Below are 16,449 nucleotides of genomic sequence, written 5' to 3'. Positions count from 1 at the left end.
CTTCAGAGCTGGGCAGCTGAAGAGCAGTGGCTGCTGTCCGGGATCCCAGCTCTGAAGGCAGAGCCACCAGCAGCAGCGCAGAAGTAAGGATGGCATGGTATGGTATTGTCACCTTTACTTTAGCGCTGCTGCCTGCAGAGCTGGGTCCTCAGTCAGCAGCTGCCACTCTCCCGTCACCCAGCTCTGAAGACAGCCAGCACAGAAGGGTGGCATAGTATGGTATGGTATTGCCACCTTACAGTTGCACTGCTGCTGCCTTCAGAGCTGGGTGCCCGGCCATCAGCCATTGCTCTCCAGCCACCCAGCTCTGAAGGCTCTGAAGTACTGGGGTGGCAATACTGCAACGCTCCTAAAAAAAAAACCTTGCGACCCCCCCCCCCCCCGCAACTGTCTTTTGGGTCAGGACTCCCAATTTGAGAAACGCTGGCCTCCCCCCGTGACATCTGTATGGTATAGAGTAAAAGCACACAAAAGACCAGATTTCATAGGGGAGACCAGATTTCACAGTTTGTGATGAATTTTTCATGTCTATGAATTTGGTAGGGCCCTAATAATGAGGGATTCCCTTAGCTCTGCCCAATCTTGAGCTGCTTGGGAATTCCCCTCTGCTGTAACCATTTGCAGGCCACCTGGATAAGTTTGTCCAGGGTTGTCACGCTATGTCACACCTGACTCAGCAGCAGCCCAGACTCCACACTGCCCGTCCCTTCCCTAGGATGCACTTTCTGTCCTATGGGCAGCTCTAGGCAGACAGGAGCAGGCTCTGTGTAGCAAATCACAACAGTGAGGGCTGGAATGTGTCTGGTCTCACATCAAGGCATGGCATGGCGTGGTGTGAAGGCTAGCCTGCTCTGGGTGACACACAGCAGCAACGGTGCTCACTGCAGATCTGTGTGTGTGACTCATGGCCAAAGATAAGCCAGTCGGTGAGTCACTCACACCAGTGGTCGCCATGGAGACAGTGGTGTGCTGGTTTGTGAGCCCTGTGCCTGCAGGGGGTAGGTGGCAACCACAAGACACAGACTCACGTGACATGGGCATGCCTTCCCCAGCTGTCTCGCTCTTTTCTGGCTGTGTTTCACTAGTCCTGGTTTCCAGTCCTCTCAGATATTTGCATTTGGCATGAGTAACCCAGCGAGGGTTGTGCCCTTCTCTCTCCATTCCTCCCTGCAGGTGACTAGCTCCAAGACGCACATGTAGGACACAGAGACAGATGGATGTGGCTGTGCCGGTAGCAGTGCAGGACCATGCCTGTTGTATTGAGTGTGCTTCTCCTCCTCTTTCGTCAGACCCTCCTACTGGGTAAGCTCCACTGTGACCTGGCAAGGAGAGGGTGGCTAGGGGTACTAAAGGATTCACAATCCTAGGCAAAAATGGTTACGCAGCCTCAGGACAGCTGTGCAGTGTTGGCCCCATAGGATCTCTCTCTGTCGAATACCTGGAAAACCTAAATGTACAAGCTCAGTGAACAGCGCAGTGGCTTTGCTACTGAAGAGACCAAGTAAAGGCTGACCTTCACTATAAGCAAAAGAAAAGATTTTTGACAGCCTGCCTTGTTAATATCCTAACAGGACAAGTCGTTCAAAACTCTGCATAGCTTAGAGCCTTGTTACTGATAAGCTATTGACAGTTTATTAGGAAAAAAATGCTTTAGTGAAAGCGTGTGGCTGATGGGATAAAGAACTCAAACAGCAAGGTCCATGGGCAGTTTGAAACCATAATTGAGCATCTGTGTGGGAAGCAGAAGGGAGAAACTGAATAACAATAGAGTCCTCTGTGTACATATGGATTATAGGGTGTGCATACATGCATGATATGTATACAGTGAAATCTTTTCCCACCTCCATAAAGAGATGACAGAATTTTTTTTATCACACTGGATTTTTTCTTATGCAAAATAACTTTTTGACCAACACACGTTTTCCTTTGGATTGAAATTTTGGCTACAAAACCAAATAAAAACATCATTTTTTCATTTTGGGGAGGCTTTTGCTTTCCTTTTTCTCCTATTTTTCCACTGTTTTCCAGTGGTAGAAAAAGAGAAAGATAAAGGAGTTTTTTTTAAACAAGAGAAGAAAAAGAAAACCTACAACTTTTTTGGCGTTCAGGTTTTAATTTTGTTGGAAAATATTAAAAATTCAGCAAAAAAATTCAAATGAAATACATGTTTTACACTTTGATCTATTTTTTTAACACAAAATATATAGCGTTTTTCAAACAGCTCTAATTCTAGGCAGACTGTGCACTAGCTTCCCCCACCCACACACTTCTAGTTCATCTGTGCAGGCCAGCAAAGCGAGGCCAGGAAGCAGGGACACTGCACTAGACTGAGGTTTTGTTTACACTGGCACTTTGTCGGCAAAACTTTTGTTGTTGAGGGGTGTTAACCCCCCCACCTCCCGAACGACAAAAGTTTTACTGACGAAAAGTGCCACTGTGAACAGCGCTTTGTCGGCAGGAGCACTCTTCTGCCAACGAAGCCGCTGCCGCTCGTGGCGGGTGGAAATTTTTTGTCGGCAGGAGGGCCCTCTCCTACCAACAACAGCAGCTACACAACGTAGTGGCACAGCCATGTCGCTAAAAGTTGTATAGTATAGCCATAGCCTAAGACTGGTCTGCACTCTTCAGGTTTGTCTAATCACTCTGTGTGCACTTGGGCACAATGGAATATCAGGTTGCTTGAACCACAGATTCCATGGGTGTAACCAAGAGCAGAACTAATGCTAAGTACTGTTGTTGCGGAGGAAATAAGACAATTGTGCAGGATAAATCCACATGCTGCAGTGACCTCCTTAGATACTGAAATGTTATACTTTGGGTATCCTTCATATGCTGCAGGTCTCTGCCTGACAGCTGACCAATAGGAAAGCAGCATTCTCTTCCCTTAGGTTTATGATGCTATTGATCTGCTTTCCTTTGTTTTCATTTCAAGGGATGCTGTCTCCTCCACAGAATGTGACGCTAACATCTGAAAATTTCCATATTCTCTTGGTGTGGGAGCCCGGTTCCGGCTCAGGCAATGGCACCCAATACGAGGTTCAAAGTTGCCAGCGGTATGTTACAGCCGTGAGCAGACTGACTCTTCTTCAGCCAGTTTTGTGTATTCCTAGGCCCATCTTTAACCTCTCTGCATTCTAGGCTCCTAGTTTCTTAACGGTCAGGTTATCCACCCTCTTCCTGGCTTCCCTCTTCTACCTAGAGCAGGGCGAATAATTGATTTTTAGGTTCCATGGCAGTTTTGAAAAATCAAACAAAAATTCAGTTCCATCCATGCCGAATCCAGGATTGCGATCATTTTCTACAAATCAAAAAAATCCATTTTGGGTCAAATGAGACATATTTCATTTGACCCAAAATGTATTTTTTCAAACATTTTTGAAGGGCTAGATTCACAACCTGGAGGGTGGAGCAGGAGCTGGTGGTGGTGGCGTCCTTCTTATAATGTGTAGGGTATGCACCTGAGATGTCCCCAGGTTTAAGTCCATCCTCCAATGGCTAATTATTTATACAAAGTGGAACAACTTCAACAGGAGAGACTTGCTCCAGATTATCCCAAAGCCCAGTGGTTAGAGCATTCTCCTGGAGACCCAAGTTCAAATCCCACTGTCTGAGGTGAAGGAGGAATTAAACCTGGGTCTCCCATATCCCAGGTGAGTGTCCTAACCACGGGGCTGAAGGTTATAAGGAGGGCACCACCGGCAGCCATTTTATGAATGGTGTCTGAGTCCTGAATAACAAACTTTGGGCAGAAACCATTCAGACAGTTTGTGTCCAATTTGTGAATAATTTCTGGTTGACTGAAACTGCATTTTTCAGTGAATGAACTATTTGTCTGAAACATTTTGCTCAAGTCTAATCTGGCCCAAGCAGCCCAACCAACAGCAGACATGTGAACCTCCCACCAGAAAGGGAGGAACTGAGCAGGAAGTGGAGGGCACTATGGCAGCCAGAGGGTTGTTTTTTAATTAAGTAAAAATATATGCATATTTTCTGACCCTTTCCACTGGCCAAGATGGCAGTGGATGTGGTGGAGGTGGAGCAGAGGATCAGTCTTGGCTATTCCCTCTTCAGTCCACAATATTTCCACCTGACTCACCTGAGCAAGGTCTTTCCTTCTGGAGTCTCCCTGTCTGAGGGGGGATTAAGTGGAGCTGGGAGGAGGTGGTGGGTAAGGAGTGCTGATGGCTCCTTCTTGTTGTGTTACTGTGTCTGCTTCCACGTGCAGCTCTTCTAACTGGACCAAAGTGGACACCTGTTGGAGGAACAGCACCAGATCATCACACACATGCAAACTGTACTTCGAAGACATACACAAATTGTACTGGGCCAGGGTGAGAGCCATGGATGGAGCCCTGGTGTCCGAATGGGCCATTTCCAATGAACTACAACCGTACAGAGACAGTAAGGACCTTTGGGAGCCCAAGGGCAGAAGGAGGGGCTAAGCAGTGACTGTGTACAGGGAGATTCCCCAGGGGTTTGAGTTCCTGGAGGTGGGTTCCTGTGCTCACTGGGGGAGCAAGATGGGAGGGGTTTATGGGATGGTTGATACTGATGGGGAAGGCAACGGGGTTCTGAGAAGGTAGGAATGATCTACCAGGGTGGAAGACGATAGTGATTTAGGTCACAGTGTTTTGAGTAGGCCTGGGGAGGACAGGAAAGATGAAATCCAACTTCTGGGAGAAATTCGGAGGCCTCTGTGTGTGTGTCAGGGGTGGGAAGGTTGGGTTGGATGGTCGTGGTGGTCACAATCACACCTGGCCTTAGAATCTGTGAATCTCCCTGTTCATCCCGTTTTTTTTCATAGGCCATGCAGAGAACAGGATTTCCTAATTTTCTCATAACACTTCGACAATCATTGCAATCTAATCTCATGCTTCAGGGCTTCAGCTGGTTGCCTGCTGGGGCTGGGAAGGAATTTAATGATCTGTGCTATTCAGGAGATCAGATTGGATGGTGTAATGGTCCCAGATGGCCTTACACTCTATGAATTGATGCAAGGGGATCATGAGGCAGTAGTGAGAGTGGATAGAGTAGTCAGAGGAGGGCAGGTGAAATGAGGACATGTTGAAGCCCTGGGCGTGAGAGTTTGAAAATAGAGGGAGAGAGAGAGGCTGAGACTGGGAGCTTGAGAAGTGAGGAGGAGATGGAGTCAAGGGGGCAGGTTTACAGATTAAAGGTGGAGAGTGAAAAATACCCCTCTGAGTCAGCGATGGGGTGGAGGAGGAGGCTGGCTGGGAGAAGGTTCTTGCTGGATGGGTGTCTTGTCCCTGATGAATCCCATGAGATCCTGGTGAGGGGAGGGGTGAGAGTCCAAGGCAGGGAACATTTTCTCTGGAAAGATGGGGGTGTCTTTCTCTGAGCTAATGCAGATTCACATTTTGAATGTGACTGAAGGTGCTGAGATGCCCCATTGGTGACCAGAGCAGACAGCTAGCCAGACAGGGACACAAAGAATAGCTGCTGGGCAGGGGTAGACCCAGGAGTCCGTGCAGAGTCATCCTGCCAGAAAGGAGCCAGCTGCTAGCAGAGTCATGCAGAGTCCCAGACAGAGAGAAGGACCAAGTGTCTTCCAAGCCATACTTCTGTGTCCCAGAGCCTTCCCCCAACCCCACAAGGATGTCATTGTGGAGGAGTGAATGAGGAGGGTTTGTGCACAGCAGGTTGCCTGAATCACAGCATGGGAGGCTGGGGAAGGAGGTTTTTTTCTCATTCTTCCTTGTTAACTGCCTTGTGTTGTTTGTAATCCTCTCTGAGGTCACAATCTGCTCATATCTCATTGTCAGATCTGGGAGAGCTGGTTATTCTGGCCAGTCTCCCCAGGCACTTTCCTGTTTGTACCCATTCTGTTGTGCCTGCTCTCCCAGGGAAGGCAACTTATCTCAGGTGTTCCTTTAGGTGCGTTTTAGGGCCAGCCAAAGGTGAATCGGGGCATTTTTGAACATGGATTCACCTGGCATGGCTTCATTCTCTGACTGCAGAGAAGTAAATTAGAGGTAGAGAACTGCCCAGTCAATATGCCCTCATTGTAACCTGTAGGGACCCCATTGAAGGGTGAAAGGTTAGTTCAGTTCCATGCCCTCATTCCTTGGCCATTTGCTGATATTGCTGTTTGGAATGATGGATTTACATGGTTGACGTATGTCCCACCACTAGGAACTGGACTGAGACCACCTCCTCATATCACATGGGCTGTTCATCAACTGTCAAATGATAAGCCCTGTCACTCACTGTAAACCTGATCCTGATTTGAAAACAGCAACCTGGATGAGACAGGGCGCAAGCCATTTCCAATCCTAGAGAGACAAGCTGGGCGAGGTGACATCTTTTATAGGACCAACTTCTGTTGGTGAGAGACAAGCTTTTTGAGCTCTGTAGAGCTTGTGTTCAGGTCCTGAAGAAGAGGAGCTCTGTGTAGCTTGAAAGCTTGTCTCTTTTGCCAACAGAAGTTGGTCCAATAAGAGATATTACCTCACCCACTTTGTCTCTCTAATATCCTGGGATCAGTACAGCTACAACAACAAACAAATTGCCAATTCTGTAATCCCAGACAGGTAAATTCTGATTCCAGAAGATTTGTAGGTGATAGTATATCAAGTAGATGGAGAGACCTTGGTTTTCAGATACTAGGTGAAGATGTAGAGTTAGCAGGCATAATACTCTAGTTTTTACCTTTTGATCTGAGTAAATTTAACGTGGGAGTGAGAGTCTGCAGTTGCCACTGGAGGGATTTTGTCTCACAGTAGAAAAACGCAGCTGCTGTTATCAGGGCCGGCTCCAGACACCAGCCTACCAAGCATGTGCTTGGGGCGGCACCTTAGGACAGGGCGGCGCTTGGGGTTTGTTTTTGTTTTTTCTGGTTTGGCCGGGCGGCGCTGGGGGGGGAAGGGGGACCTTGGGTGGCGTGGTGCGGTGCTGGGGGGGCGGGGACTTGGGCGGCGTGATGCTTGGTGGGGGTGAGCTTCAGCAGCATGGCACGGGAGGGTGGGGACTTGGGCGGCATGATGCTCGGGGGAGTGGGGGGCTTGGGCGGCATGGCGCTCGGGGTTGCGGGGACTTGGGCGGCGTGGTGCGGTGCTCAGGAGGGGCAGGGGGCTTGGGCGGCACGGCGCGGTGCTCAGGAGGGGCAGGGGGCTTGGGCGGCGTTACGCGATGCTCGCGGGGCCGGGGGCTTGGGCGGCGCGACGTGATGCTCGCGGGGGCGGGGGCTTGGGCGACGCGACACTCACGGGGACAGGGACTTGGGCGACGCGATGCTCGGGGGGGGGTTCAGCGTCGCTCGCAGGGGTGGGGTGTCGCTCTTTTTTTTTTTGCTTGGGGCGGCAAAAATGTTAGAGCCGGCCCTGGCTGTCATGAGGTAGTGAGGCACATTGCAATGAAACATGATGGTTTGTTGTATCGTCATGTTGACATTGTCATGGCTGGATGCAGGGAGAATGTTATCCAGCCTTTCAAGGGCCTCAAAAGTGACTTCAGGATTTGTGAATGCTGGCAGGTCATCCAGAAGGATCTCTGAAGATGTGCGGAAACAGGTGCCACCCTTTGGTGCCAAGTGCCATGTTTGTGTGGAGAAGTGCCTCTGTATTTTCTAGACAGAGTTGGAACAGGAAACTATCTGGGGAGGTAAAAGGAGCTCTTGAAGAGCATAAGGTTGGAATTTATGGCTTCAACTATCCTTAAAGGAAAGGGCGTAGGAATCCTGGCAATAGAGGATGATGCCCTTGGAGTCTAGCTGGAGAAGAAGATTGGGCAATGTCTTTTCTGTGTCCAGTCTAGACAGAATTAGATATAGCCAGTCTTCCTGCAAATCCTTGACTGACTTAGATTATATCCTCTTTGGGGCCCAGATCAACTTTCCATTATGTACAGTGTAACCCACACACCTCCAGGGTGTGATGTTCTGTCCCCTCTAATGAGAGAGCGAGTGAGCGAGAGAGAGAGAGAGAATAAATATATATATAATATATATTATATAGTATAATATATAAAGTCTGCTTTACAGCCTTAGCTAAGAGCCAGTTGGCTTTTAGCTCATGCAGTAGAAGGTCATGCACTAAGCTCTAGAGGTCCCAGGTTTGATCCCACCCACTTGGGTCTGCCGGTGTTACAACAGCGTCTAGCACAATGAGGCCCCGGTCCCGGAATAGAACATCTGAGCACTATAGTAATACCAATAATAATTAATAAATCCTGGGCACAAATCCCTATAAAAATTGTGAACTTGTGAATCTCAGTGAAAGGGAAGTGTCATGGTACTTAGCAGAAAATGTTCCAGAGAACACTGCCAAGCAGAATTAGGGACATCTCTGGACTAGAGACATTTCTTAGCATTTTAAAAAAATTCCTGTGTTTTTAATCTTTCCAGTGGCTTTTGAGTGCGCAGTTTCCATGTCCCCATTATGTGCCCATCGGTTGGTTTTGGTTAAGACATTAGCAAAAGCTGAAACACAGTGGTTAGCACTGCAGTGCCACTCTTGCTGTATATTTGCACTGAGCATGCTCACACTGTTGCATGTTGGTTGGTATGTGTACTGTGTGTGTAAAGGCTGCATACTGAATAGGGCTGATTAACTGAGGACAGGTGCATCACTGTTTGGGAAGGAATGGCAAAGGGGATGGGGATTAAAAGTGGTTGGTGCCACTATTAACCGGGTTAATGCCTCTTTCCTTTGTCCCAAGCTTTCTGCTGTTGTACTCTGAGTGTCTCTGATGTTCAAGTGAAACAAAAGTGTAGTCGCTTTGGGAACGTCTTGTTTCATTGAAAAACTCATGACTTAATGGGGAAAAAGAGCTGGAATAAATGGACTGAAACACACTGGCTGAAAATAACCCAGTTAAAGGATTCTGTTACTGACTGAAACTCCTACTGAGCTTTGACAGTGGTGCAAGGGAGTGTGAGATGGAGAGCTAGATTCACTCCCCTTTCAATGGTGCTGGGTTGAACTATCCAGATCAAACCAAAGCTAAGAGCAGTGAGGGAGCTATAGAGACTGGATCTTCCGCTGGCCACACAGTCCTTCCAGGTGATGTGTGGAATAGCCCAGGATGGAATAACAGTATTAAGTCCTAGGTAGGATGGAACAGAATAGCACAGAATAGTCAGAGATTGGATTTCTCCTATAGGAGCATTTGCTCAGGACAAGGCTAGGGTTCATTGGTGGAGCAATGGAGGTACTGAATAATTACCCTGACTGAATAAATTCTCCTCTTGCTCCCAGGCTGAGGATTTGTGACTGAGACAGTGAATGAACACAAAGATGGAATTCTAGAGACAATTGAAATTTTTCTATTGCAAAAGGCTAGGGTTAGGGTTAGTCCAATTGAAAATAGCTTTTTGATGAACTGACAGTTTTTTTCAGACATTTCTAGTTTGGGATTATCAATTTTTTGACCAAAACCTGAAAAAAAAAATCAATGAAAGTGGGGGAAAAAATCAATTTCATTGAAATGAAACACTGGGGAAAAAATAATTTCCTAAGCAACTCTACTGAAATCCTGTCATCCCAGGAGCTGTGTGTCTCTTCAGGATTGAGCAGTCCTGAAGACCAAGTCCCATCTCAGGTCTCTATGTGCAGCCAGAGTATGAGCCTTAGCTCTACTTGAAGGTTTATTTTATACTCTAACTCCAAGTCTGAGTTGTAGAGTCCTGCTGGGAAAAGCCAGCCCATCTGGCTCTTGAGATAAAATGTGCTCAACCCTTCTGCCCAACAAGGCTATGAGCAACAGCAGTGGTCTCCAACCTTTTTACACCCAAGATCACTTTTGAATCTAAGGGCAACCCAGAATCTACCCTGCCCCTTTCCTGAGGCCCTGCCCCTTCCCCAAAGCCCCACCTTGCTCTCTCCATCCCCCCCTCTCTGTCACTTGTTCTCCCCCACCCTCACTCACTTTCACCGGGCTGGGGTAGGTGGTGCGGGCTCTGGGCGGGGGCTGAGGGGTTCGCAGTGTGGGAGGGGGCTCTGGGTGCCTGGGCAGGGGGCTGGGGTGCAGGAGGCGGTGAGGGGTGCAAGCTCTAGGAGGGAGTTTGGGTGCAGGAGGGGGATCCAAGCTGTTGCAGAATGTTGGGGTACAGGGTGCTGGCCCTGGGAGAGGGCTCTGGACTGGGGCAGAGTGTTGGGGTGCAGGAGGGGGTACAGGGTTCTGGCTCTGGGAGGGGGATCAGGGCTGGTGCTTGGGGTGCAGGAGGGGGTTTGGGGTGCTGGCTCTGGGATGGGGATCAGTGCTGGGGGTTGGGGTGCAGGAGGGGGTACAGGGTGCTGGCTCTGGGAGGGGGGATCAGGACTGGTGCTTGGGGTGCAGGAGGGGGTTTGGGGTGCTGGCTCTGGGACAGGGATCAGTGCTGGGGGTTGGGATGCAGGAGGGGATACAGGGTGCTGGCGCTGGGAGGGGGTTCAGGGTGGGACTTGGGGTGCAGGAGGGGGTTTGGGTGCAGGAGGCAGTATGGGATGCTGGCTCCGGGAGGCGGCTCAGGGTTGGGGGTTGGGGTGCGGCCACTTCTGGGAGCAGCATGGGGCCGGGGTAGGCAGGGAGTCTGCCTTAGTGGCAGCCCCACTGCACTGCCGGAGATCGCGATTGACTGGGAGATCCTCTAGGACCACTTGGTGACCACTGAGCTACAGAGTTCCAGTGGAATATTCAAAAATTCCTTGGACACTTAAATTCCTTGGACTTTCAGGCTGCCTAGAGGCAGCAGTAGGCTTAATGAGGCCTGAGATGAGTGCAATCTGAGAAGCACAGAGCAGGTTGGCAGGAAACAGGTGCTAATGGGAAGAAGTGAGGTTTTTTACCCACAAAAGCTTATGCCCAAATAAATCTGTTAGTTTTTAAGGTGCCACCGGACTCCTTGTTGTTTTAATGGGTGGTAGTCAACTGAAAATTTGCAATAGTTTCTGTAGCTTCCAGACATGGCATATGTCACCACCAGACAGCACTACTGCCAGACCTACCATGAGAGAGGATGAAGTTACCAAACTCTAGACAGGAATCTACAAAAAGAAGGTGTTCGGTTCTAAGAAAACAAGTAGCCTGACAGTTATGCCTTTTCTCTTTGATTTTCACAGCGATTGTGGGTCCCCCTATCCTGACTCTTATACTGGTGAATGAGAATCTGACCGTAATTCTGTCCATGCCACTCACCCCTTATCGCAGGAGAAATGGCACTTACAAGTCAGTCCAGAAAGTGCTACCGAACTGGAAGTACCGGATCAGCCTTTCCGAAAAGGGTGTTCATATCAACAACGTAAGCAACAACATTCACCATATGTTGGGAGGAGAAGAGGAGGTTACACACTTCTGTGTGATGTGAGGATGGGCAGAGTGGTGGGTGATTTCAGATATTGTGCTGGGTGACCCTCACAAGGGGCAGGGGTTGGGTTTGGTTTGGATAGAAGAATGTCAAAGTTTGGATGCTTATTTGAGCTTCCTGAGTCAGCAACATTGGGTTGGAAATCTTATGGGATCAGGATTACTGGTCCTTCAACTTCTGATCCCAGCTGGCACCCTTCCCGGTGATGGTTTGGTACCTCTGGTTTTGGGACCCAGATGTTTGGAGATGGGCAAGAAACTACTCCTGTGGACATTTCAAAAGGGATTGAGTTTGTTTCTAGAACTGGGTTCTAGCAAAGGCTTGAGGATAGGGGTGGTTTCTTATTTTTCCAAACTAGTTCACCCATCCCTAATCAGGAGATGGAGAGGGAACTCTTGTAAGTGAAGGGCAGAGAGACTGGAATGCCTCAGAAGCCATTAGATGGCATGTGTAAAGGGGGAAGACATCAAGAACAGAAATGCAGACAGAACTATGGATTAGGTATGGAAAGTACTTATTAGATGTGATTAAAGACCCCTGAGTGATGGGGTAACATAATTTGCACTGGAACTATCTGACAGCTAGCTGCAGAGAGCAAATGCAGAGGCAGGAAAGGTCCAGAGAAAGGCAATGAAGAGAGACTGACAGAGCAAGAGTAGTTAAGTCAGAGAAGAGCTGTGGAAGAGAGGATGTGACAGAGATATATATAAAGTAATGAATGGGAGGGACTGGTAAATCAGACACTTCTATTTTCTCTTTCTCCTAATGCAAAGGGGACACTAAGTGAAATGAAAAGACAGCAAGTTTCAAACTGACATAAAGAATTTTTTTTTTGCATAATGAACATGTCGGATTCTTTGCCACAGGATACTGAAACTAACAGCTCAACAGCATTCCAGAAAGCATTAGACATTGGGCTACTGTGTTCATGGATAAGAAATATGACTGAAATTACACTAGCTAAGATAAAAATGCACATGGGATATTAACCTGCATAAACCAGCCACTACCTACTTCTTCAAAGGAAGAAACTGATCCCACAGCCATGTTATTGCGGAATTGTTCACTGGGGAGGTTTTAGACCAGGGGTGGGCAAACTTTTTGCCTTAGGGCTACATCAGGAACTAGAAATTGTATGGCGGGCTTTGAATGCTCATAAAATTGGGGTTGGGGTGCGGGAGGTGGTGTGGGCTCTGGGGTGGGGCTGGGGGTGAGGAGTTTGGGGTGTAGGAGAGTGCTCTGGGCTAGGATCAAGGGGTTTGGAGAGCGGGAGGGGGATCAGGGCTGGAGCAGGGGGTTGGGGCATGGGGAGAGGCTCAGGGGGTGCAGGGTCCGAGCGGCACTTACCTCAAGTGGCTCCCGGAAACAGTGGCATGTCCCTTTTCCAGCTCCTATGTCACGAGGGTGACATGAGTGAATTTTTGCTCCATGGTGCAGTTGTTAGGCAGGTGATGTCATGGCAATGTCTCCATCTCTCCTTAAGGTGTCCTTTCAGCCAGAGGGCAAGATAACTTCGCACACATTTGAGTATCTGAAACCAAATACCAATTATTGTGTCACAGCCCGTGTGGTCAGAGAGCAAAGCAAGGTGTCTGTGCAATGTATCAAGACTCCAGACAGTCCAGCAGGTAAGACAGCTCCAGGGCAGTGCCACTGCTGTATTCCCTGTTCAGACTTCTGGTTTAGATCTGGGGATGGATTGATTGGTCAGGGCCATGGCCATCAAGGACAACAGAGACAGAGAGTTGAGTCTGTGAGAGGAGGGTGACCTGATAGGCTGTGTGATTGAATTTGTCGAATCTGCAGAGCCCCATGAGCATAGAGAGTCATTGCTCCCATGGTGTAACATGGCTGGAGGTTTGCTAAGCATTCCAAACCATGTTGTTTCTAAGGGTAGCCATTTCGCGATGATAAGGAGTTAACTACTGATGGCATGTTGTGCCCCTCTTACCTGGATTGCAAATAGCACTCAGGTGCTAACATCCTCCCACCCACCCTGTAACATGTCTGGCCATTGAACAAGACCCAGCTGTGGGCATGTTCCGGTAGGAGAACAAATAGAATCATAAAATATCAGGGTTGGAAGAGACCTCAGGAGGTCATCTAGTCCAACCCCCTGCTCAAAGCAGGACCAGTCCCCAATTAAATCATCCCAGCCAGGGCTTTGTCAAGCCTGACCTTAAAAACCTCTGAGGAAGGAGATTCCACCACCTCCGTAGGTAACCCATTCCAGTGCTTCACCACCCTCCTAGTGAAAAAGTTTTTCCTAATATCCAACCTAAACCTCCCCCACTACAACTTGAGACCATTACTCCTTGTTCTGTCATCTGGTACCACTGAGAACTGTCTAGATCCATCCTCTTTGGAACCCCCTTTCAGGTAGTTGAAAGCAGCTATCAAATCCCCCCTTATTCTTCTCTTCTGCAGACTAAACAATCCCAGTTCCCTCAGCCTCTCCTCATAAGTCATGTGCTCCAGCCCCCTAATCATTTTTGTTGCCCTCCACTGGACTCTTTCCAATTTTTCCACATCCTTCTTGTAGTGTGGGGCCCAAAACTGGACATAGTACTCCAGATGAGGCCTCACCAATGTCAAATAGAGGGGAATGATCACGACCCTCGATCTGCTGGCAATGCCCCTACTTATACAGCCCAAAATGTCATTGGCCTTCTTGGCAACAAGGGCACACTGTCGACTCAGATCCAGGTTCTCGTCCACTGTAACCCCTAGGTCCTTTTCTGCAGAACTGCTGCCTAGCCATTCGGTCCCCAGTCTGTAGCAGTGCATGGGATTCTTCCGTCCTAAGTGCAGGACTCTGCACTTGTCCTTGTTGAACCTCATCAGATTTCTTTTGGCCCAATCCTCTAATTTGTCTAGGTCCCTCTGTATCCTATCCCTACCCTCCAGCATATCTACTGGATTGGTCCTGCTTTGAGCAGAGGGTTGGACTAGATGATCTACTGAGGTCCCTTCCAACCCTAATAATCTATGATTCTATGATACCACTTATCTCAGTTTAGTGTCATCTGAAAACTTGCTGAGGGTGCAGTCCACACCATCCTCTAGCAAAGGAGAGCAAAGTCTGCATGATGCAAGAGTGACTTGCAGGCTCCAAGAGGAGCACAGCTATCATGAAGGATTTGCCAATGGCTCAGCCACTAGAGCTGCTTCGTACCAGTGGCCCTTGTTGGAGATGGGGTAGGAGGCGCACTTTGCTACATCTGCTCAGAGAACCTGGACATCAGTGGACTAGTACAAGTCCAGGGTTAAAATAATGAGGAGTAGGGGGAGTACAGTTCTCCCTCTCCCCTCATTCTTCATAGCCCGCCTCCCCCACCCTCCCGTGGTGCAGCAAGGGCATCCTTTCAGTCAGTGACCACGCCCCAGCTGGCTAACGAGGGGGTGCAGAGTAGCATCTCCTTTGGTGTAAGTGACGGGGGTAACACACTGCTTGGTAAGACACCCATGTGGCGTGTAGCAGTCCGAGTGATCAGGCCCCTAAAGGTGGGTCACTGTGAGCATTTCTCCCTCCCGCCACTTGAACTGTTCTTAATTCTTTTCAGATTTCCTCTGGGACCTTGTTCTTGTTCTGGTTGCCCTCCTCGTGCTGCTTCTGCTGAGTGCTGTTGGCTTCTATTTCCTCAAGCTCTACATGTATTCAAGTGTCTCGAAAATGCCCTTCCCCAAAACACTGGTGAGTGAGCAACAACTCCTGTCAAGCGTCAGTAAATGGCACTGTATTGTTACAGTGCTGAAGCCATGCAACAGTTAGGCTGTGCAGTGTCTGGACATTCCAAGCCTTCTAATTCTTACAGAGCATGCTTCCTGTTCTGGAACTGGCAGCTCTTGGGTCACTCTGCTGGGCTGTGAGTTCACACGGATACGTTTGATAGGGATGAACAGTGATTGACGAGGGAATTGTTGAGTGAATGAAATACCTAACGGAGAGCACTGGAGGAAGTTTCGGGAATGAGACAAGAGGGGAAGAATGGAGAATAACAAAGAGGGTGGAGCTGAGATATTTTCTAAGTAGGGCTGTCAATTAATCACAATTAACTCAAGCGATTAACTCAAAACAAATTAACTCATGTAAAAAAGTTAATCGCGATTAATCACAGTTTTAATCACACTGTTAAATAATAAAATACCAACTGAAATTTATTATAAATATTTTGGATGTTTTTTCTACATTTTCAAATATAGATTGATTTCAGTTGCAACACAGAATACAAAGTGTACAGTGCTCACTTTATATTATTATTCTTGATTACAAATATTTTCACTGTAAAAAGATAAACAAAAGAAATACTATTTTTTCAATTCACCTCATACAAGTACTGTAGTGCAATCTCTTTATCATGAAAGTGCAATTTACAAAGCTAGATTTCTTTGTTACATAACTGCACTCAAAAACAAAACAGTGTAAAACTTTAAAGCCTACAAGTTCACTCAGTCCTACTTCTTGTTCAGACAATCGCTAAAACAAACAAGTTTGTTTACATTTACAGGAGGTAATGCTGCCTGATACTTATTTACAATGTCACCTGAAAGTGAGAACAGGTGTTCGCATGGCACTGTTGCAGCTGGCATTTCAAGGTACTTACATGCCAGATATGCTAAACATTTGTATGCTTCTTCATGCTTTGGTTTGAAGATTGCACTATAAAATCATGACTGGTGTGGAGAAAGTGAATAAGGAAGTGTTATTCACCCCTTCACATAACACAAGAACCAGGGGTCACCCAACAAAACTAATAGGCAGCAGGTTTATAACAAACAAAAGGAAGTACTTTTTCACAACGCACAGTCAACCTGTGAAACTTATTGCCAGTGGATATTGTGAAAGCCAAGATTATAATGGGGTTCAAAAAAAGAATTAGTAAGTTCATGGAGCTATTAGCCAGGATGGGCAGGGATGCAACCCCATGCTCTTGGTGTGCCTTAGCCTCTGACTGCCAGAAGCTGGAACTGGACATAGGTATAGTTTGACGTCTATATTGCTGGGGGGCAGCTCCAACCAGACAATAGGGCCTGGCATGGGGGGCAAATTCCACATCTGCCCCGAGGCTTGCAGTTGGGAGGGCAATACCCCCCCAGCCTCCTCCTCAAACTGCACACATGCTGGATGAAAGGGATGGATCACTCAA

The 16,449-nt window shown here is 48.0% G+C and overlaps 1 protein-coding gene and 1 long non-coding RNA gene across 3 annotated transcripts in view; one reads left to right on the top strand and one right to left on the bottom strand.

The window, feature by feature from the left end:
- LOC123376917 (interleukin-20 receptor subunit alpha-like) overlaps positions 1-16,449 on the top strand; it is a 49,092-nt gene that overhangs the window by 7,842 nt on the left and 24,801 nt on the right. For both annotated transcript variants that reach the window (XM_045029190.1, XR_006581989.1), the window contains exons 2-7: positions 1,174-1,302; positions 2,933-3,053; positions 4,226-4,401; positions 11,058-11,236; positions 12,786-12,930; positions 14,866-14,996. In XM_045029190.1, coding sequence (XP_044885125.1) covers positions 1,248-1,302; positions 2,933-3,053; positions 4,226-4,401; positions 11,058-11,236; positions 12,786-12,930; positions 14,866-14,996 — 807 coding nt within the window. In that variant the 5' untranslated portion in view covers positions 1,174-1,247. The remainder of the gene's footprint in view (positions 1-1,173; positions 1,303-2,932; positions 3,054-4,225; positions 4,402-11,057; positions 11,237-12,785; positions 12,931-14,865; positions 14,997-16,449) is intronic.
- Positions 4,136-15,036, bottom strand: LOC123376918. Its single transcript, XR_006581990.1, has 3 exons — positions 14,880-15,036; positions 12,650-12,833; positions 4,136-4,252 (listed from the first exon to the last, which is right to left on the bottom strand). It is a non-coding gene; the product is annotated as an uncharacterized LOC123376918 (long non-coding RNA).

This window comes from Mauremys mutica, chromosome 9 (assembly GCF_020497125.1).
Source record: "Mauremys mutica isolate MM-2020 ecotype Southern chromosome 9, ASM2049712v1, whole genome shotgun sequence".
In the NCBI taxonomy this organism is placed as follows: Eukaryota; Metazoa; Chordata; order Testudines; family Geoemydidae; genus Mauremys; species Mauremys mutica.
The sequence above is the reverse complement of the archived record's forward strand: the minus strand, read 5'-3'. Positions and strand labels throughout refer to the sequence as shown.